Genomic DNA, 24043 nt, shown 5'->3' with positions numbered 1-24043 from the left:
TCACTCTTATTTAATGAAATTACGATTACAGATAATTTTATTGGCACAAGCAAGTTTCAGACAAACACAACTGGCCTCTTGGGAATCTTAAGACCCAACAGGCAGGTGCAGTGTACTACTCTAATCTACTAGCTGCAAGCACACTGGATTAGTGCCCACAGCTCACTGCACTATGGGTATTAACAGTATGTATGTATATATTAAAGAGGGAATGGAAAAAACAGATTAATCTGGCAAATCAGTTAAGTACAGGTCAATTAAGAAGGCTTCTATACTTACAACAGTTCCTTATTAAATTGATAATCTCGCACACACACACTGATCACCACTTATTGTAATCACTTCAGGACTCAGCTAAAGTGATAATAATAACTGAAGAAACAAGAATGCAACTGTTCAGTGTTGTTTATTGATGTGGAGCAGAAATGTGTATATAAAAAATGAAGTGGAGAAAGAAAACATGAATATTAAACAATATGACATACTTTAATTTGACTCTCCACTATTTCTTCAAAAAAGTCATCAGTAGGAATGAAACTGTCATGATTTTACTGGAAATCCATACAAACCATTAAAAACAAATAAAGAAAATATTAAAATCAAGAATTAGAAATGGGTTAATGCTCTATTGTAAAACTGTTAGATTGGTTAGAATATGATACGGATATGCTTTCATAGAGTAACAACACTGACAACATATGAGCTGTATGAACAACTTCAGTTGCTTCATACAGCCTGTAGTGATGTATGAAGCAACTGTTGAAGTTAGCATTAGCAAAGGCACATGATGCAAGCTGTCAACTTCTACAACTACAGATGGCAGTTTGTTCCAGCAATCAACCACCCGCTGGCTAAAGGCAAACTCCCGCACATCTATCCTACAACTGTCTTTCCTCAATTTGAATTTAAGCCCTCTCAGGTGATTATTCTGAGCAAGAGGAAGGATCCCATCAGCATTGAGCATGCTCAAACCATTCAAGGCTTTATACACCTCTATCAGATCACCTCGCCAGTGCCTAGTCGCCAAACACTGTAATTTGCAAAACTTAAGCCTTTTTTCGTAAGAGCAACCCTTTATTCCATTCACTAATCTTGTTGTCCTTCTCCGTATGCATTCCAGCAGCTCCACATTCTTCCTAAAATGAAGCCTCCAGACCTGTATACAGTACTCAAGGTGTGGCCTGACAAGGCGATAATCACCTCCTTATCCCTGCTAGAAAAATTCCTGTATATCATTGACAAGACACCATGAGCTACTCTTGAAGACTGTCTGCACTGTTCTGAAAACTTCTATATGCCTACACAATTAACCCCAGATCCTTTTCATTCTCTACCACTGTCATTGTGGTACCACACAGTTGATACTTTACTCTGGGATTACCATTTCCCATAGGTAGTACTTTACATTTGTCAATGTTAAACTTCATTTGCCACCTCTCAGCCCATCTGCTCAACTTTTCTAGATCAGATCCTGTTGCAGCAGTGTACTGTCATTAGTGTCCTTAACAACCCTGCCAACCTTCTGCAAAGTATCGTCTGCAAACTTGGACATTAAGCCTGATATACCATTATCAATATCATTAATGAATACAGAAAACAACAATGGACCCAACACTGAACCCTGAGGAACTCCACTAATAACATTTAGTCCACGAAGAGCAGTGTCCATTGATTACCACTCTGTCTTCTCCTACTCAACCATCCCTTTATCCAGAGCAGCAATTTGCCTCCAATGCCACACTGCTCCAATTTGCGCAGCAGTCTTCCATGTGCAACAGTATCAAAAGCCTTTCTAAGATCCTAATATATGTTATCAAATTATTCTTTGCATCCAGTTCCTTTGTGACTACATCATAGTATCCAATCAAATTGGTCAGACAAGACTTTCCCTTAACAAACGCATGTCCGAGCTATAACTGAAGTCTTGTCTAGATGACCCTGCAATACTTCTTTAACCAGTGCCTCCATTAATTTCTCTGGAACAGAAGTTAAACTAACAGGTCTGTGATTACCAGTGTCTCCCTTTGATGATCCTCCTTTGTGGATTGGGGTCATATTTGCACATCTCCAGTCCATGAGTATCTCCTCTGAGTCCAAGGAAGCTCTTATAATTATGGCTAAGGGTTTGCTTACTTCCTTTGCTGTCTCCTTTAATATAACTGGGTGGATTCCATTCACCCCAGGTGCCTTTCTTGTGTTTATCTTCAACAATTTCTCCTCCACTTTACTCTCTGTTATTACAAGATTATCTAACTTACTGCCAGAGTTTAATACACCTCTGGCATTCCCTTCCCTGAATAACTTCTCATGTGTGAATATAGATGCAAAATATTCATTTAGTTTGTTAGCTACCTGAGCAGGATCATCAACAGTTGAACCATCAATATCAAGTGGACCAATCTGATTAATCCCTTTCCTTCTGGAGTTTACATAAGTAAAGAACTCTTTGCTGTTTTTCTTTGCATCCTTTGCCAAAGATTTCTCGTAATCTGCCTTCGCCTGCCTAACCTCCTTTGTGACTTGGTTACAGACCAGCTTATATCTATCATAGCCTTCTGTGTCACGTGTCTAATTAGTTCATCTGACATCCATTTAGGCCTAAATCTTGAACAATATTTCTTAGTTGGTATGAAAAGCCTCGTAGCTTCCAAGATTAATTGTTTGAATGCTTCCCATTTTTGAATTTGATGTTGGTAACATCATCAGTTGGTCCCACCGTATAGAATTTAAATACTGTCTCAGACCACCGTAGTCACCTTTACGAAAGCAAAAACCCTTCCCTTTACCCTTTATGGTAATTACCTCTTTCAGTAAATTCCACTTCAGCACACTGTGATCACTGCCACCTAGTGGTTTTCCTTTATCTGCAGATTTTAATGCATGAAGAATCGCTATTGATAATCAGATCAAGAGTGTCACTCCCCCTAGTTGCCTCCCGAACATTCTGATGTAGAAAACAATCATCCAATAAATCCACAAAAGCCTTGCTGGTGTGTGAGTGACCAACCCACAAATTCCAGTCAATCTCTGGGAAGTTAAAATCCCCCATTATAAAACACTCTCATTTACTGGCCCACTCTATTTCTCTGTGCAATTGCTCATTATACTAATCAGATTCATTAGGCCTATAACACACACCTACTCATTTTTCATTTCCCAGTGCTTATGTCACACCAAACAGACTCAACATTGCATTGTCCACCAACATCAATTGGATGCACTTCCTTAGATTTTGTGTTTCTTAATTAACAGCATAACCCCTCCTCCCTTTCTGTCCTGTCTATCCTTTCTGTACACATTGTACTCCCCAAATTCCAGTTCTGCACTGCTTAGGTCTTTGTGACACCACAGTATCTGCCTTTGATGTCTTGACTAGCACTTCAAGCTGATTGAATTTATTAACTATACTCCTAGCATTGGTTTACATGCAAGTATACATGCACCTGTTTCTACTCTTAGTTACCCTAACACCGCCCATGTATTTACTTGTTTCACTATGACTCCCAGCAGTCCTGGAAATCCCCATTGCCTTGCTTTCCAGGCTGCTGCTCAATTGCATTTCAATATAAGCAGTGCAAGAATCACTTTTACCTCTGCCAATGGCTACTGTTAATCTATTAGTCCGTGTATCCCCTCCCCAAGCTAGCAGTTTTCCAATCCACCTAACTCTGCATCTATAGCATCAGCAAATATCCTTGCACCCTTTCTATTTAAGTGTATCCCATCCCTGTAGAAGCAGTCTCATGTTAACAAGCACAGACCAGGCTGAGAAAATTTCTACCCCTTGAGCCTTGCACAGTCTTTCCAGGGCTGAATTGATCGACAAGGCTCTCACCATATACTTCCTCCTATCATGTCTGGGCAGAATTGCAGATACTTTCAAATTCAACCCTAACTCGCAGCTTTTTTTTCATGTTACACTAAGGTATTTTAGCTGTGCTAAGAGTTTGATTGTTTTATTGTGGATCTTGATTTGTGGTGGTCTGTTCAAGTTGAGATGGCCTTTCAGAAGGATTGATTCGGTCTTGGTAGGGGAGATTGCCAGTCCTGCAGGGTGGAGATTGCCCTATTGGGCCCTGTTATCTGCAGCCAGCATCAGTACCAAATCATTGCGTAAGCCTTGGTTTTGACATTGCCGAGGTGCAAGTTGAGCAACTCATGAACTATGCTCCAAAGAAGGGGACCGAGAACAGAGACCTGTGGGCAGCCTCGATGGACTTGTTGGTTTACTTGGCAGTAAGGCGCTCTTACTTTGATGCTCCTTTGGGAGAGGTAGTGTGTTATGCAACTATATAAGTTGCTTGGTATTTTAGCCTCTCTGAGTCTGCCGAGGACACCTGGCTACCAGAGGGTGTTAGACGCCCCGGTAAAATCAATGGTTATAATCAGGAAGTATTTTTGGTTGCAAGCATTGGCACCGTTGATTATGTTATCCAGGGCATCTGTCCTGGATTTGCCTTTTTTGTAGCCCTTGTCATAGTCATATAGTAGGTGTTCCAAGATTTTGCTTATGACTGAGAGAAGGGCAATGGGGCGGTATGATTTTGGACAGTCTTGTGGTTTCGAAGGGTTCTTCAAAATTATTTGGACATTAGGTTTTCTCCAGTCCAGAGGGAAGTATCTGTTTTGGGGACAGTTGTTAAAAAGGTTTAGGAGTAGGTGAGGTGAGTGTTTAATAGCCTTCTTGATAATCTCCAGTTCTAGGAGGTCCAATCGTGGGGTTTTCCTGTTCCCATAGTTTGCAGACTACCAGCGCGAGTTTGGTCTCTGCGAAGGGGCCTCGGTTTGTCCGTGTGGTCTGTGTTAGTTTTCATTTTCTGTGCATAGGGTTAGGGTGTCTTGTTCCAATCTGTTTTGGAGCATCACTGGTTTGTAGACAGTGTCCAGGATATTTCCAGTCGATTCTTACCATGTTTTAGTCATGCAGTTTTGTGGGGTTTTTGCTGAAGGAAAAACTTCCCCCCTGGGGTACTTGTTTGTGGTGATCCTGTCGACACCCCCAGGGGCTGTCATTTCCAATGGTGGATACAAGGTGCTCCCAGAAGAGTTTTTTTCCTCTGCTTGATCATACCCACCGGGCTGCTGTTGTTATCCGAAACCCAGTTTCACTGTTACAAAAATCTCTGGACTCTTTTCACCAACTGGGCAGCATGTGCCCACATTACTATGCAGCTGGGAGAGTTCTATGCAATCTCACTCTACAGCAGACCAGGAATGGACATCATCCCAGTTATCAGATACCTGGAAAACATCCTCGTACAACTCCCAAATGCCAGACTCATCATCGGTGCTGACGTGAATTGTAGGTCTCCAGCCTGGCACAGAGAAACACCAGACAGGTGTGGCACTAATACTAGTCAACATCTAGAAGATTACCTTTCCAATAGCAGCCTCACGATCCTCAATAGACCAAATAATCTACCAACGTACTCGACCACTCTGTGGGAGGCAATGATCGATGTGAGCCTTGCAAGTCGTGCGATTGCAGGACACCTTTCTTCCTGGACAGTATAAGGCGTCTGGATAACGTCTGATCATAGGGTGCTCACCTTTCAATTGCATCACTCTCTCAATGTCCAACCAACAGCGACAGATTCTTCACAGATTCACCTCTTCCGGGAAACCCTGAATAGGACAGCCCAGAACTTTAACCGCTCAGACCTCAGTCCTAACACTAACGTGTGATTGTTAAAATAATTACGGATGCTGCTATCAAGGGGAGAAAACCGACTCCCGGAGCGGTTTTCTCCCCTGGTGGTCCCCACAGCTCTAAACTCTAAGGCATAAAGTCAACACCTGCCAAAAATGCTACCAGCGAGCTCGTTGCTCATGGCCAGAGGTGGAGATAGAGGCCCTGAGGCAACTCTACAGGGAAAAACAAAACCAGAAAGAAACTTTTCTGGTCTCAATGGTCAGAAACACCGATCCCTGGGGGGATGGTCTACAAAACAGCCACCAACAAACTCTCTAGGTGTGAAGTCATCCCTGCCACCAAACTCCCACAAGGCAATTACACAAGAACATGGCAGGAGTCAATAAACAACATCCTGGATGTAACATTCCTACCACCTATTATTCCAAGCACCCCTGACCAGATATGACTATACCAAGAGAACGCCGACTACAACCCCACACATGTTGAAGGAGCCTACACTAGAGTAGATCTTGAAATTGCAGCAAACAAAATTCGAAACAGGAAATCACCTGGCAAAGACTTACTGGAACCTGTAATCGTCAAAAAGACGGTCGAATATATCCTGGACACTATCCTGAACTTATTCAACCACTGCCTCACAGAGGGCTACTTCCCCACTCAAAAAGCAACAAGACCTTCCGGGATCCTATGGGCCAATTGCACTGCTCTCGGCTCAGCAAGACTTTCAAACAACTGCTCTATAAAAAGATTAAAACCCATTACATTGGTGCGGAGCTCTCCTCTCCGAATCAATGATTTTAGGAGAGGGTGCTCTGCAGCTGATGCTCTGGAAAACATAATAAACGAAGCACATACCTGCACCAGCAAGTATTTCCTAATAATCTCAATAGATTTTGGCGGGGCGTTTGACTCGCTATGCTGGCCAAGCGTCCTCGCAGGCTCCGGAAGGCAAACATATCCATAAACTTGTACCGAAGCATTCAGACCTACCTAGCAAATAGAAAATCAACGTCAGTGCTCAGTACTGCCAGTGTTGTGACCAGTCTTCAGGGGTTGCCCGCAGGGCTTTGTCCTGGGACCCCCCTGTGCAATCTGGTCCTTGATGAGTTCTTAAACTTTGACCTGAACACAGTAAAAACACAAGCCTACACCGATGACTTGTTAATGATGCTTGAGGCAAACAGCAGAGTCCAAATGGAAGCAGCGGCAAATCGAACCATCTCAACACTGCTGCACTGGACCCAAGAGAACCAGCTCAGAATTTCACAGAAAAAAAAGAGTTCAATCCTCTTGAAGGGTTCTCTGGATATTTGGTGATCCCCACAGATAAAATGCCACGCAACAACCTAAAAGCTAAAAATGGAACTAAAATATCTCGGGATAGTCCTGGATAAGAACATGTCATTCACCCCACATCTCATTTACCTACATACCAAAAGCAGGAATTACTCCGCTATGACTTCCAGAGTTTCCAGAAGGGACTGGGGCTTGAAGTGGACACTCTCCCTTTTCTACAAGGCTATTCATCCTGGCTCTGTCATATGCCGCAGGTGTGTGGTACAACAAAGCAATCACTACAGCAAACAAGAGAAACCTAGACATCACACAGTACTCTATCCTCCTAGCTCCAGAGTATGTTGTACAGTTAGTACCTACGCACTCCAGGTCCTGGTTGGATCCCTTCCCCTGGACCTGGAAATTGTGCACTGCGGGCTACTTTACTAACTGTCCAAAGGGAGAGCGGCCATCTGCATTGGCTTCATCACCGATCCAACAAGCAACACAAGTGCTGAAAAGAGGCAACTAATGACACACCTTTTTTTTTTTTTTTTATGAGAACCCCAAACACGAGAGGTATTAGAACCTATAGTACTTAGTACCGTGCTTGGGTTGGAGGTTGAGAAGACGAAAGAAGATATTTGTTGATATTGGACTTGAACTTCTGCAGATTGTAGTTTTCAGGAAATACGTATGAAGGAAGGTTGTTCCAGAAAACGGCAGTTGAATGAATAAATGAGGAAGATGAAAAGTTGTTTCTGTGGGTTTGAAGTTGGACAGTAATTGGATGTTGGCTGGTAGCAGCACGTGTTCGGACTGTTTTGAAAGAGAGAGCGGGAATTATAGAAGCCAATTCAGAAGAACAGTGCCCATGGAAGTATCTGTAGAAGAGGCATGCAGCAAAAACAGTGCGTCTATGAGAAAGCGAGTGGAGAGACTCTGTTAGAGATGAATCATTAATTAACCTAACTGCCCTCTTCTGAATGGAATCAAGAAGCCTGAGAGAGGTTTTGGGAGCACCACCCCAGATGTGGGAACAATATTCCATGGCAGGGCGGATTTGCGATTTATACAGAGTGAGCAGCTGGTTGGAAGAAAAGTAACGGCGAGAGCGAAAGAGAAAACCAAGTTTTTTAGATGCAGAGGAAGCAATATTTGTAATGTGCTTGTGCCAAGAGAGATTAGAAGTCAGGGTAATCCCCAAAAGAGATATATCATTTTGCCTAGAAATCGGAGTGTCACTAAAGATAAGCATAGGAGCAGAAGAATCCTTTTTGCGAGATATAAGACAAGATTGAGTTTTAGAAGGGTTGAAATCAACTAAGTTGTCTTTTCCCCACTGGAGAATTACCTGAAGATCGGCATATAAGGAATTGACAGCAGATTTTCGAGAACTTGAAGCTGATTGAGCTGGACAAGGTTTCTCAAAATGGACAGTTGAATGCAATGTGCTATCATTGGCAAAACTATGGATAGGATTTCCAGTCGATGGAAGAAGGTCATTGATATACAAGAGGAAAAGAGTGGGGGAAAGAACTGAACCTTGGGGGACACCGGCATTAGTGGAGAAGTTAGAAGACAGAGAGCCATCTATCATCACCCTCAGTGAGCGATCAGAGAGAAAACTGGATAACCAATTACTAAAAACAGTTGGCAAACCATAAGATGGAAGCTTGTTTAGAAGACCTTTATGCCAAACACGATCAAAAGCCTTTGAGATGTCAAGAGCAACTACTTGTGTTTCACCGAACCTTTCCATTGAATTAGTCCATAAATGGGTAACATAAGCCAGAATATCACCAGTGGATCGACACTGACAGAATCCATACTGGCGATCGTTGATCAGATGGAAGGTTTCTAGGTAGTTTAAAAGTTGGCGGTTAATTGATTTCTCCATTACTTTAGAAAGAGTAGAAGTAATTGCAATGGGACGGTAATTGGATGGGAGGGATTTGTCACCCTTTTTAGGAACTGGCTGGATATGAGCAAATTTCCAAGCAGAAGGAAAAACACCTTTGGAATAAGAAAGTGAAAAAAGGCGAAGAATAGTAAGTTCAGGAGCACAGGTTTTGAGAACAAGTGGAGAAATACCATCAGGACCTGGAGCTTTCGTAGCATCAAGATTCATCAAAATCCTTCTGATATCCTTTTGACGGAAGACCACAGGAGGCATTGAATGGAGCGTGTTAGGAATGGTGGGAGGTGTTTTACCAAGGTCATTAATACATGAGCTGGAAGAAAAATGGGATGCTAGCAGGTCAGCTTTATCTTTGGCTGAAGTGACAACAGAACCATCTGGTTTGGACAGAGGTGGGAGCAGAGATGGGCAAAAGTTGCGGCCAATAGCTTTGGCAAGAGACCAGAATGCTCGGCTACCATTAGGGCAAGAAGCAAGTTTTCTACTCTTAGTCTGTTCAAACTCTAGTTTGGACTGATTAATAACTGCTTTACAATTGTTGCGAGCTTTCGTGTAGGCAGAAAATGAAAGTGAAGAATTAGAAACAAGCCAATTATGATATGCAACGTTCTTCTCTTGGACAGCCTTAGCACATTTATTGGAAAACCAAGGTTTAGATAAAGGATGAGATTTTAAAGTGGAGTGTGGGATAAAGGATTCCATTCCTGCAAGAATAATTTCACTGACACGATCTGAGCAAATGTTGACATCAGAAGTTTTGAAACAGTAATCAGACCAAGGAAAAGAAGAAAAGAAGTCTCGCAGGTCATCCCATTTTGCATTCTTGTAATGCCAAACAATACGAGGTTGGGAATAGCCATGAGATAAAGGTTCCATTGGAGAAGAGACAATCACCAAGTTGTGATCTGAAGTGCCTAAAGGACCTCTCACTTCAACCTTGTACTTAGAATGGTTGTTTGTGAGAAAAAGATCAAGCGTATTGGCTTGATCAAGCGGATTAGGATTGTCTGGTATTCTTGTAGGTAAATGAACAATCTGTGCTAGGTCATTAGTAATTGCAGTGGGACCTGCTGGATCGGTGTGACTAGAAAACGGAAGCCAGCTGTAGTTGTGAACATTAAAATCACCAAGGAAAATTACCTCACTGTTAGGAAAGTTGGACTGGAGAAAGTCAAGTTGCAAAGAGAGGAAGTCAAAGAGCTCCAAGTGATTAGTGGAGTTGGGAGAACGGTAGAGACAACAGATGAATTTTACACAGTGAGGTAGAGAGATTTTAAGCCAGAGAAGATCAAAGAGAGGAGATTCCAAATTGCCAAGTCTCTGACAGGGAATATCAGAACGGACATATGCACAAGTACCACCTTTGAGGCGAAAGGAATCATAGCAAATAATTTGGACATCTGAGATGAGCAGTAGTTGAATCAACTGATAACTGAGATTCAGTCAGAAAAAGTACATGGGGTTTGGAAGACTGCAAGTGGAAATGGACATCGTTGAGATTGGAATTGAGACCACGTATATTTGAAAAATGAATTAGGAAGTCCTTGGGAGGTTTAGATCTTTTTGCAGATAAGCTTGCTCTATTATTTTGACAATTCATGGTGTATTCAATAGTAAGAAAAAGTGGGTGGGACATGCTGTATGAAGCAATGAAATTTATGGATGTGGCGTACACGTGGTAAGAATATACCCAGATCCTTGGCATAACGTGGCCTCGACAATGCTCCCCGCATACACACTACTCGGACTCCCTCCAGTCACTATCTGGCAGAGTAGAGGTAGCAAGATTATACACTAGCTGATCCGGAAGCCTCCTAGAGAGTTACCAATAGGTTTGGTCCGGTGTACTATCTAGCGGCCGGCCTGCGAACACTGTTTTAGAGCTGTACCCTCGAAATGTAAGGAATATTGGATCTCGCCACGACATTCATCATAACCTCAAAAATCATCAATCATACTGCATGATGGAAGAGATAGGGAAGGGTTCGCCGGAACTTAGCTCTAGAGACTAAACATGGGTTCCACCACTTCAAGCCTCCAATAAGCAAAGTGGTGGTATTTCACCAGTTGATGAGAGTCATCTACCACCTAGTACTGCCTGGTAACATAGAGGGGCGGCGTTCCTCCATGTGGTGTGGGCGCCACACCTCGACCCCTGCTTACGTTGGTTCACACCTGGGTGGTTACCCACCATGTACTTGTGCATGAAGGTTATACCCAGGTTATACACCTGTTGTAATCCTGGCAGGCCTGATGGTCTGACTTCCACAAGGGAGCCATAACACGGAAATTCTTCCCCAATGTACATCGGATATACCCAAGCCAGCCTGCATGGTTTGGGTATACCTGCCCCTTTCTCTTCACGGGACATGGGTTGTTCAGGAGGAAACTCTGCGACTTTGGTCTCTCAGATATGCACTGCAGTGTCACTGCGGAGAGGAAGAAACCTGGGACCACCTCATACATGAATGTCCTACCTACGAGGACCTGCCCCGCATCCTCATGACGAAGACCGAGTTCACACTGAGGAACTGGGTTTTGGAACAGCTCGTGTTGCAAAATGAGGAACACTACCGTGCCTTCACACTCTTCATGCAGGAGCTCTTTTCAAGACAAAAAAACTCTTCCACAACCATAGAACCACAGACTGACACCTCATAAAACTACTGGCATGGAGTCCAAATCCTCCAAACCCAGCGACTCTTAAGAGACAATACACTACAAGAGCAGGGGAGAGAATAAGAAAAAAAGGAAAAGAAAGTATAAGGAAAAGAAATGAGAGAAATGCTTTGAAGGAAAGAAAGAAAGAAAACATATTGATTGCAACAACCAAACTGGGGTGGGATTCTGTCCCATGCCTCAGCATCCTGGCGGAGCTTAATTTGAGTGCAGAAATATCCCCCTGTACTAGCTATCCACGATCCCACAACACCTTGCTGCCAACACACCACCTGGCAATCTGGACCAGGCACCTTGCCCGGCCACTTTAATTCCCTCTCCCTAGTGGGGTGGGGGAGGGGAGGGGGTCTTTTCCTCCTGGTGGGGCATGGACCGGCCCAACTGACTTCCTTGGGGGTGCCTTCTCTATTGCCCCCATATTTCTGTCTTTTCCCTCCAGTCATCAGTCTCCTCCCCCCCCCATCTTAATGCAAGCGAATGCCCCACACACCTAAATTTAAATATGTTCAAATTAACTTTCACCCTTATTCTAGGCCTTTCCTCCTCAAGCGACATTACCCTTTGCAATTGAAATAAAAGTAATTAAATGATTTTTTTTTTTTTTTTTTTTTTTTTTTTTAGGTCTTAGCCACTGAAATCTCAGGAAATTAGGTGGCAGGACCTACCAGAGTTAATAATTATAATACTGGTGTACCTGGTCTGCCTCCACGGGGCAAAAGTGGGGCAACGTTGGGCCTCGGCAGGGGTCCAGCGGCTAAATGACCATATGAACAATGTACACAACACTACACATGTACCATATCCATACACTTTTAAATCTCTGCCATTTCCAGCAAACTGGCACACCCATCACAATGCAAGCAACACAGAGATGGGGGAAACCCCTGGTACCGCTCGACACCAAACACACTTTACAAAGATCCTTACAGTGACTGCAGACTCAAGAGCTCAGCTGAAGGACCAAGCAAACAATGCCCTAAAAATCCTACGGAAGTGGCCAGAGGACAATTTTCTCCAAATATCAACAGAGAAAACCAAATCAATCCTACTGAAAAGAACCCTCGATGTCAGAGGGTCACCCCAAATAAAAATAAATGGCACCACAGTCAACTTTGCCACTGAAATGAAATACCTTGGTGTCGTTTTTGACACAAACCTATCATTCCAGCCCCACCTCAAACAAGTTAGGAACAAAATAAGGAAATGCTCTGCCATGGTTGCAAGGATCACGTGCCGTGACTGGGGCCTTAAAAAATGTGTCCTGATGTTGTATTACAAGACCACTATGGTCATCACTAGAATCAACCCATCGGTCATCTTACTCACAGTGACTCAAGTATGCTGATGTGCATATGCAAGGCACAGTTTCTTGTGTTGCACAGTGAGCATGGGTACCCATGACAGCCATCAACTGCCATAGGAGACAGGCTTCCATACCTGGAAACCTATATAACATCATAAAGTCCTACTTCTGGAAGGGAAATCACAGTGAAAATGCCATATAGAAGCCTCACTAGACCTATTTGCAGGGATGGCCTGCAGAGCTCAGTTTTGGGCCGCTCCTGTGGAAAATGGTCATGGATGAATTCCTAACCCTCGACTTGAGTGAAGCCCACTCCCAGGCCTTCACGGATGATCTCATCATCACGATAATAGCTGACTCTAGAGCCCAACTTGAGGCTATCACAAACCCAGCACTAATAAAACTCCAGGAATGGGCTTTGACCCATTTTTTAACAATCTCTTCTGCAGAAACCAGTACCAAGAATCCTCTTGAAGGGCAAATTGTAACTACGAAGGTTGCCACAAATCAAGATTGGAGTAACCACCTTGAATCTCACCATGCAACTCAAATATCTATGAGTTGTACTGGACACAAACCTTTGTTTTTCTATCACACCTCCAGTATATAAGAAGAGAAAAAAAAAGAAAGTATTTGGCACTCATTGCAAGAGTCACCAAAAAAGGACTGGGGACTCAACAAACGCACCCTGTCATTATACTATAAAATGATCTTTACTCCCATAATTACATACGCCGTATCGATCCGGTATAACAAAACCATAATGACGGTAAAAAGAAGACAACTAGACTCAATCCAAAAAACCATTCTCCTTGTCATCACCCGAGCCTGCTGTACAGTAAGTACACATGCCCTACAGGTCATAGTGGGAGCCCTTCCTCTGGACCTTGAGGTTATTAAGATTGCCTTTGTGTATTATTACGCCAGAGGAACCCCCATCACCTTTGCTGGATTCAACGTCAACCCTGCAAACATCCAGAAAATAGGAAAAACCAGACTAACGCAACACCTACAGCAGACATGGCAGGATAGGTGGATAAACTCCATCAAAGGAGAAATTATGAAGAAATTTCTCCACATATTGACAGGGTATACCCAAAAGCACCCCCTGGTTTTTCCCAGGACTGAACACAACATTCTTAATTACAGGACTTGGCCCATTCCAAACCAAACTAATGACTTTTGGTCTGGTGGATAGCCCGCTGTGCAACTGTGGGGAGGAAGAGATGTGGAACCACCTAATGCACCACTATGGCGACCTACGAAATATAACGAAAATCAGATACTCCTCAGTAAACCACACACCTTCTTGACACCAAGGAGGAATACAGAGCACTCACGAGCTTCGCCCTACAATTGTTTTCCAGGAGACAAACACCCAATGCTATCCATAGGCCAGATTGAGACTGGACCGACCCAGAAATTATCCAGATTATGAAATGGAACACTAAATACTGGATGGGATTTCATCCCATGAATCAACCCACAACTTTCCAAATCCCTGCTGGGATTGGACTGAGACCACCAAGCCACAGCCCTGCTGCTAAATGGCATTTGGCAATCTGAATAGGGCACCCTAGCGCTAATCACTTTTATTCCATATCCCTGGTGGAAAAGACAGTCTTCCCATCAACCCCTCTCCCACCACCCCCTCTTCTTTTGTCTGGTGAGGCATGGGCCTGCCTCACTGCTGTTCTGGGGCCGCCTTCCCTATTGACCCCATACTTCTTTTTCCCACCAGTCTTCAGTCTATCCTGCAATGTGCAAGACACACACACACAGCTTACTAAAATTAAAAATGCCTAAATTTAAACTGAGATTATAAAAACTTTTGGCTTCCCTACTTCTACTGCCCCCCCCCCTTTTTTTTTTTTTTACATAGGCCCTAGCCACTGAAATCCCAGGAAACTAGGTGGCAGGGCCTATCAGAGTAAAAATTTCAAACTACTGTGTACCTGGTCTGCCTTCACTGAGGCCAAGTGTGGGCAATGTTGGGCCCCAGCAGGGGTCTGGCGGCTAAATGGCTAGATGAACAACGATACATAACACTACACTTAAAAAATTCATATACTTTTAAATCTCTGGCCTTTTACAGTGAACTGTTACACCCACAATGAAACAACGTAGAGATGGAAGTAACCCTTGGTGCCGTTTGATATCAATATACTTTACACTTTACTTTACGCACTAGCTAATGTCTCGTGCATAGTCCATGTGGATATTGTCTTACTATTCCTATGTTGTACTGGCTGCCTAGCTAGGCTAATGTGCTGTCACTTGTTATTCAAACCCTGTTGAGACAGTCAGACTCGGGACACACTATAGAAGAGAAGCACTTAATACCAATCTATTGTTACTTGCAGGCACCCAAAACCTGGCCACCATGTCTGCAAACTACAGTGTTATATCAGCTGGTCCCAACTTTGAGCATTCACCAGTGTCACACATCAAGTGTTGCTGATGCAAAACCATCTCAGTATATAGTCTACTAGTGAGCAATGGTCTGAATTGCCTAACTGAAAATCTAAAGCAGTGGTTTTCAACTAGGGTGTCACAGCAACATTGAATTTATATATTAATTTCATTATAAAAAGGTTATGGTATCCATTGTACGGTATATTTTTAATTTTGTGATGATCTATAATTAATGTTTATTTAGTACCTCTATATAAAGAATAAAATCATCATTATATAAGTATATATAATTTGTATTATGAATTGTAATTTTGTTTATAGTTATATTATTATAATAACTATCATATAACATATTTTTTAATATTATATATATATATATATATAAGTTAGTAGTCGTGAAGGGCATAACCCGTTATTATTTTTATTATTAATATCTTAAGCTGTTGCTTCCTTTAAAACATGTATACAGGGTGTCTCAAAAATATTGGTACAAACGTTTAGGGGAGGTAGGTAACATCTAAAAGAATGTGAATCGCATAGGAATCCATAACCGGAAATGTCAACGTAAGTCGGTACATGGCTCTGTTCGTCAGTTCGTGAGACGGAAAATTTCTGGTTTACTCATTCAAGCAGTAGTCGCCGCACGAAGAGCATGCATCGATATACGAACTATGAGCTGGCAGACATGCACCTAGTGTATGGATTAGCAGACGGCCAGCACAGTGTGCGCCCCCATGCGGCACAACATCGCTTCGCAATAAATGTGTGGGCAGGTATGGTCGATGACTGGTTAGTCGGCCCATACCTGTTACCCACATGAACTCCACTAAATATCGGATCTTTCTTGAACAAGTTCTACCAGGGTTACTTGACGATGTTCCAGCAAATGTGAGATGCAACATTTGGTTTCAACATGACGGGGCGCCTGCCCATTATGGAAGGTGTGTTCGTGACCATTTGAACAGGCGTTTTGGACGTCAGTGGCTTGGCCATGGTGGACCCGTTGCCTGGCCCCCCACGCTCACCTGATTTATCAAGCCTTGATTTCTTTCTGTGGGGGGGCCTATTGTGCATGAATCGCCTGTGGAGACAGAAATGGATCTCATAGCGAGACTCGTCTGCGCTGCTGCTGCTACTGTTAAAATAAACTTAAGGTGTGTTCGACCGTGTCAGCCAATCCATACTGCGTCGGTGTCACGCATGCATCGCGTCTCATGGTGGAACCTTCAAGCATCTGTTGTAACATCATGAAATGCATCCATCTCGTACTCCATTGTTAATATTATGTCAAATAAATGTTTGCCACTAATTACTGTCTTGTGTCATTTCTGCTTCTTGTGCCTCTGCTACTATTTCCTTGACATTTCCGGTTATGGGTTCCTATGTGATTCACATTCCTTTAGATGTTACCTACCTCCCCTAAACGTTTGTACCAATATTTTTGAGACACCCTGTGTGTGTGTGTGTGTGTATATATATATGTATATGTGTAGTCATATAAATTAAAATAAGGTTTAAAATAATAAAATTATTTATGTGTGTGTATATGTATACAGAGAGAGAGAGAGAGAGAGAGAGAGAGAGAGAGAGAGAGAGAGAGAGAGAGAGAGAGAATCAGATCTAACAGGCAGAAAATTGAGTAGGGGTTCCACAAAATAAAATAAATTACTCAACGGTGCCATTATTAAAAATAGGTCAAAACACTGATCTAAAGCAACTATATTAATCCTTTTTCTGTTAACTGGTTTCCACTGTAACTTTTACTATTCATATTTATATTTGAATTCATCAATTTTTGATTATTTTATTTTAAGCAGTTTCTTTTTGTAATTTTATTCAAGTAATTTTGGGACCCACCGTTACTGCACTTGGTCCCAGGGAGGCAAGTCAGGTACCAAGTAGATTTTTGTACTCTGGCAGGCCCTTTACCTAGTTTCCAAAGATTTCAGTGGCAAGGGCCTATGTAAATAAAAAAATAATAAATAAAATAAATAAATAATAAAAGAAGGTTAACGCTAGAATATAAAAGGCCAAGAGTAATGTAAGCATGGTTTAAATTTGGATGTTATTAATTGATAAGTTGTGTGGGGTGTACACTACAAGATAGACAGAGTAGAGGGAGCTGAAGGCTGGGGGGAAAAAACAGAGGTATGGGGACAATAGAGAAGGCAACCCCAGAAAGTCAGAGGCAGGACCAGGCCTCACCACGCAGAAGGAGGTGGTGGCAGGGGGAGGAGACAGGGAAACAATCTCCTCTCCCCAGCTGGGAAGAAGAGTAAAAGAAAACCAGGCTAGAGTGCTTGGTTTGATTGCCAATGTGGCTTGTGGCAGAAAAGCTGCTGATGTCTCCAGTGTCTGGGTTTTGGAGTCTTCAGTGGGATCAGGTACTGGTTGATCTTGCCTGGAGATTCAGTTGCAGATATCAGCCCGATGGAACTTGGATGAAGGAAGTGAATTTCAGTTCAATTGGGCTTCGATGAGGTCGGCAGTTGATACTACTGGAGAGGGGTGCCCAGAATCTGTCTCAAGTTATTGCTCTGGATGGTTTAGGCTCCTTAATGTTCTTCGTCTGTTGAAGATATCCTGTGCAAAAGTGGTGAAGTATTTATAATTGTCATGGGTATGAATTAGTATATGTTCTTGGTCCTTTGGCAAATTAATAATCTTTGTGATCAGAATAGATCTCAAGTCTTCATATAGTGAGGACAGTCATACATTATATGGTGCCAAGATTCGTCAGTGCCACAGTGGCAGCGGGGATCATCTGTGATGCCCAGAGACGTTAATTTTTCTTGTATCGACCCATGGCCTGTGAGGACGTGCATTATATACAGGCCAGGGGGAAAACCAGCTTGGGGCTTTTAGGAATGTGAACGTTACTTCAGGGATGAATTTCTTTGTAACTGCTCCTTTAGCGGATGTTGTCCATCTGTCCTGCCAGACCTGCTGCAAGTGAGCAAGAAGGTGCCTTTTCTCTTTCTTGCGATTGATTGCTGGGTTGGTGGTGAATCAATGATGGTAGTGTAGATTCCTTTGGACAGATGATACAACATGCCACATCTAATTATTTCAAGATCTAGAGGGATGAGCAGGAGTGCTCACCATGCAGCAGGCTCTGGTGATGGTAAGTAGTATTGTTCTTTGAATGGTGGCTAATTTCTTCTGATTTGTGACAATAGTTGCCCAATGATACCAGACCCCTGCAGCATATGAGAGGGCTGGAATAAAGACTGCTTTGTAATACAGGGGTAGGGTACGTTGGTTTAGACCCAGGTCCCTGCGGGTGACCCTTGCCACCAATGCTGTGTAATTTCTTATCTTCTTTTGGATATACTGTAGGTTGTGGGAGGAAGGACAGTTCAGGATTACACCAAGGTGCTTAAGCTGGGTGCGATACACTGACAGTGGTAGGGAATGAAAACGACCTAGGAGCAATTGTGCAGGCAGATATGAAGTTGTCTGAGCAGTGCAGACTGTCTGCAAGGGTAGCCCATGGTGTCTTGTCAATGATTTACAGGAATATTTCTAGCAGGGAAAAGGAGGTGATTATCCCCTTCTTTAAAGCAATGGTCAGGCTCCCTTGTTTAGGGCTGGAGGCCTCATTTTAGGAATGATGTGGAGCAGCTGGAACGTGTGCAGAGAAGGGCAACAAGATTAGTGAATGGAACGAAGGGTTGTTCTTACGAAGAAAGGCTTGGGTTCTGCAAATTGCAGCTTCTGGAGACTAGGCACCTGCAAGGGGATCTGATTGAGCTGTATAAAGCCTTGAATGGTTTGAGCATGCTCAGTGCTGATGGGATTCTTCCTCTTGCTCAGAATAATCACTTGAGAGGGCATAAATTCAAATTGAAGAAAAACTTGCAGCGTATGGTTAATTGCTGGAACAAACTTCCGTCTGTCGTAGAAGTTGATAGCTTAAATAGATTCAAGGCAGAAGAGGTTTTTTTTGGCTGCTGCTGCTATATAAGCTTGCATTCTTGCATCATGTGCCTTTACTAATGCTAATTTGTTTAATGCATTTTTCATTACTAATAAAGTGAACACTTTCTATGCAGTTTTGATTTATGTTTATTATTATAGGCGTCAAGGAAAGCAGTCTCGTCACACAACTGGGACTATAGATGGCAAAGAGTACCAAAAAGATGTATGTATCCATTTTTCTTCTAATGAAAAACTTAAATGAATTAAGCAGCACAGGCACTCCTCTACTATGTACAAACAACTTAGTACAACTCGCAGATAAATACAAAGCTGTTGCTATGATTGGTTATAAGAATCAGTTTTAAATGCCTTCATGATATTTTTCTAAAACAGATTTGTGGAGGTTACTACCATAAAATAATGAAAAACAATTAGCAGTTTATAGTTTATTGAGCTTTTCTGTTAGTGGAATCTATTATAAATTGTTAATAAACTCGATCTTATTGCATTTGCAATAATACTGATAGCTGGAATTCTGTGAAATTTTGTGTTATTATTGTGAAACGCGCTTCCCCTTCATTGAAATCTTCAGTCATAAAAACATAAATACATTTTCAGAATCTTCTCTTCATTCCTATTTTTTGAGCTTCATAAAGTTGTTACTCCATACTCAGGGCTCGCATCTTGGTGAGTATGGGCTTGGCACACCCAGGGTCCTGAGCTGGATATCATCATTCTTCTCTCTCAGAGTAACTTGGGAATTTTCTTTTGGCTGGTGCAGCATAAGCCTCAGACTTACTTTTTTTTTTTTTTTTTTTTTTATGTAAACCCCAAACACGAGAGGCATTAGAACCTATAGTACTTAGTACCGTGCTTGGATTCGAGGTTGAGAAGACAAGAGAAGATATTTGTTGACATTGGACTTGAACTTCTATAGACTGTAATTTTCAGGAAATGCGTATGGAGGAAGTTTGTTCCAGAAAACAGCAGTTGAATGAATAAACGAGGAAGATGAAAAGTTGGTTTTGTGAGTTTGAAGTCGGACAGTAAATGGACGTTCGGACTGTTTTGAAAGAGAGAGCGGGAATTATAGAAGCCAATTCAGAAGAACAGTGCATGGAAATATCTGTAGAAGAGGCATTCAGCAGAAACAGTATGCCTATGACACAGCGAGTGGAGAGACTGTTAGAGATGAATCATTAATTAACCTAACTGCCCTCTACTGAATGGAATCAGGAAGCCTGAGAGAGGTTTTGGGGGCACCACCCCAGATGTGAGAACAATATTCCATGGCAGGGCGGATTTGCGATTTATACAGAGTGAGCAGCTGTTTGGAAGAAAAGTAACGCTGAGAGCGAAAGAGAAAACCAAGTTTTTTAGATGCAGAAGAAGCAATATTTGTAATATGCTTGTGCCAAGAGAGATTAGAAGTCAGGGTAATCCCAAAAAGAGATATATCATTTTTCCTAGAAATCAGTGTCACCAAAGATAAGCATAGGAGCAGAATAATCCTTTTTGCGAGATATAAGACAAGGCTGAGTTTTAGAAGGATTGAAATCAACTAAGTTGTCTTTGCCCCACTGGAGAATTACCTGGAGATCGGCATTTAAGGAATTAGCAGATTTTCGAGAAGTTGAAGCTGATTGAGCAGGACAAGGTTTCTCAAAATGGAAAGTGGAATGCAATGTGCTATCATCGGGAAAACTAATGATGTGATTTCCAGTCAATGGAAGAAGGTCAGTAATATACAAGAGAAAAAGAGTGGGGGGAAAAACTGAACCTTGGAGGACACCGGCATTAGTGGAGAAGTTAGAAGACAGAGAGCCAACTACCATCACCCTCAGTGAGCGATCAGAGAGAAAACTGGATAACCAATTACAAAAGGTAGTTAGCAAACCATAAGATGGAAGCTTGTGTAGAAGACATTTATGCCAAACACGATCGAAAGCTTTTGAGCTGTCAAGGGCAACTGCTTGTGTTTCACCAAACTTTTCAATTGAATTAGATCATAAATGGGTAACATAAGCCAGAATATCACCAGTGGATCGACTCTGACAGAATCCATACTGGCGATCGTTGATCAGGCGGAAGGCTTCTAGGTAGTTTAGGACTTGGTGGTTAATTGATTTCTCCATTACTTTCTCCTCGACCCCTGCTTACATTGGTTCATACCTGGGTTGTCACCCACCATGTACTTGTGCATGGAGGTTATACCCAGGATTACTAAAAGTCCCACCATCGTGAAGGTGCAAGCAGAGGATTTGGCTGTCACAGACTGTCCGGACTTCGCCGAAATCGGGTCCACTTGAGTTGAGTGTCACCCGAATATCAGTTCCATCAGCGTTTTAGACTCCCAGGTAGCAAGTACAGCTTGTCTGGCATATCTGAGAGAATGTCTGTGACAACCTCAAGGACCATTGTCGATCCACTGGTGATATTCTGGCTTTTTACCCATTTATGGACTAATTCAATGGAAAGGTTGGGTGAAACACAAGTAGTTGCTCTTGACATCTCAAAGTCTTTTGATCGTGTTTGGCATAAAGGTCTTCTAAACAAGCTTCCATCTTATGGTTTGCCAACTGTTTTTAGTAATTGGTTATCCAGTTTTCTCTCTGATCGCTCACTGAGGGTGATGGTAGATGGCTCTCTGTCTTCTAACTTCTCCACTAATACCGGTGTCCCCCAAGGTTCAGTTCTTTCCCCCACTCTTTTCCTCTTGTATATTAATGACCTTCTTCCATTGACCGGTAATCCTATCCATAGTTTTGCCGATGATAGCACATTGCATTCAACTGTCCATTTTGAGAAACCTTGTCCTGCTCAATCAGCTTCAACTTCTCGAAAATCTGCTACTAATTTCTTAAATGCCGATCTTCAGGTAATTCTCCAGTGGGGCAAAGACAACTTAGTTGATTTCAACCCTTCTAAAACTCAATCTTGTCTTATATCTTGCAAAAAAGGATTCTTCTGCTCCTATGCTTATCTTTAGTGACACTCCGATTTCTAGGCAAAATGATATAACTCTTTTGGGGATTACCCTGACTTCTAATCTTTCTTGGCACAAGCACATTACAAATATTGCTTCCTCTGCATCTAAAAAACTTGGTTTTCTCTTTCGCTATCGGCGTTACTTTTCTTCCAAACAGCTGCTCACTCTGTATAAATCGCAAATCCGCCCTGCCATGGAATATTGTTCCCACATCTGGGGTGGTGCCCCCAAAACCTCTCTCAGGCTTCTTGATTCCATTCAGAAGAGGGCAGTTAGGTTAATTAATGATTCATCTCTAACAGAGTCTCTCCACTCGCTTTCTCATAGGCATACTGTTTCTGCTGCATGCCTCTTCTACAGATACTTCCATGGGCACTGTTCTTCTGAATTGGCTTCTATAATTCCCGCTCTCTCTTTCAAAACAGTCCGAACACGTGCCGCCAACAGCCAACGTACATTTACTGTCCAACTTCAAACCCACAGAACCAACTTTTCATCTTCCTCATTTATTCATTCAAATGCCATTTTCTGGAACAACCTTCCTTCATACGTATTTCCTGACAATAACAATCTACAAAAGTTCAAGTCCAATGTCAACAAATATCTTCTTTCGTCTTCTCAACCTCCAACACAAGCATGGTACTAAGTACTATAGGTTCTAATACTTCTCGTGTTTGGGGTTCACGTAAAAAAAAAAAAAAACTTTGGAAAGAGTAGAAAGGGGGTGATAATTGGATGGGAGGGACTTGTCGCCCTTTTTAGAAACTGGCTGGATATGAGCAAATTTCCAAGCAGAAGGAAAAATACCTTTGGAATAAGAAAGCGAAAAAAGGCAGCAAAGAACAGGAGTAAGTTCAGGAGCACAGGTTTTGAGAACAAGGGGAGAAATACAATCAGGACCTGGAGCTTTCTTAGCATCAAGATTCGCCCAAAATCCTTCTGACATCCTTTTGACGGAAGACTGCAGGGGACATTGAATGGAGCATGTTGGGAATGGTGAGAGGTGTTTTACCAAGATCATTAATACATGAGTTGGAAGAAAAATGGAATGCTAACAGGTCAGCTTTATCCTTGGCTGAAGTGACAACAGACAACAGGTTTGGACAGAGGTGGGAGCAGAGATGGGCAAAAGTTGTGGCCAATAGCTTTGGCAAGAGACCAGAATGCTTGGCTACCATTAGGGCAAAAAGCAAGTTTTCTACTCTTACACTGTTCAATCTCTAGTTTGAACTGATTAATAACTACTTTACAATTGTTGCAAGCTTTGGTGTAGGCAGAAAATGAAACTGAAGAATTTGAAACAAGCCAATTACAATATGCAATAGCTTTGGCAAGAGACCAGAATGCACGGCTACCATTAGGGCATTAATCAATCAAAACTCTAGTTTTGATTGATTAATAACTGCTTTACAATTGTTGTGTTGTTACAATCTGGTGTACGCAGAAAATGAAACTGGAGAATTAGAAACAAGCCAATTATGATATGCAACATTCTTCTCTTGAACAGCCTTAGCACATTTATTGGAAAACCAAGGTTTAGATAAAGGACGAGATTTTAAAGTGAAGTGTGGGATAAAGGATTCCATTCCTGCAAGAATAATTTCACTGACACAATCTGAGCAAACAGATCTGAGCAAATCAGAAGTTTTGAAACAGTAATCGGACCAAGTAAAAGAAGAAAAGAAATCTTGCAGGTCATCCCATTTTGCATTCTTGTAATGCCAAACAATACGAGGTTGGAATAGTCATGAGACAAAGACTCCATTGGAGAAGGGAATTGCCCAGTTATGATCTGAGATGCCTAAAGGACCTCTCACTTCGATCTTGTACTTAGAAGGGTTGTTTGTGAGAAAAAGATCAAGCATGTTGGCTGTATGGTTAGGA

General features: G+C 42.2%; 1 protein-coding gene across 2 annotated transcripts in view; it reads left to right on the top strand.

Moving 5' to 3' along the window:
• The window catches only part of LOC150079077 (DDB1- and CUL4-associated factor 11), a 446028-nt gene that overhangs the window by 366952 nt on the left and 55033 nt on the right, over window positions 1-24043 (top strand). For both annotated transcript variants that reach the window (XM_090383756.1, XM_090383757.1), the window contains one exon: window positions 19330-19393. In XM_090383756.1, coding sequence (XP_090239882.1) covers window positions 19330-19393 — 64 coding nt within the window. The remainder of the gene's footprint in view (window positions 1-19329; window positions 19394-24043) is intronic.

Source organism: Mastigoproctus giganteus, chromosome 10 (assembly GCF_048544385.1).
Source record: "Mastigoproctus giganteus isolate SK-2022 chromosome 10, ASM4854438v1, whole genome shotgun sequence".
Lineage (NCBI taxonomy): Eukaryota > Metazoa > Arthropoda > Arachnida > Uropygi > Thelyphonidae > Mastigoproctus > Mastigoproctus giganteus.
Note: the sequence above shows the minus strand (reverse complement) of the source record. Positions and strands in the feature narration are given on the sequence as shown.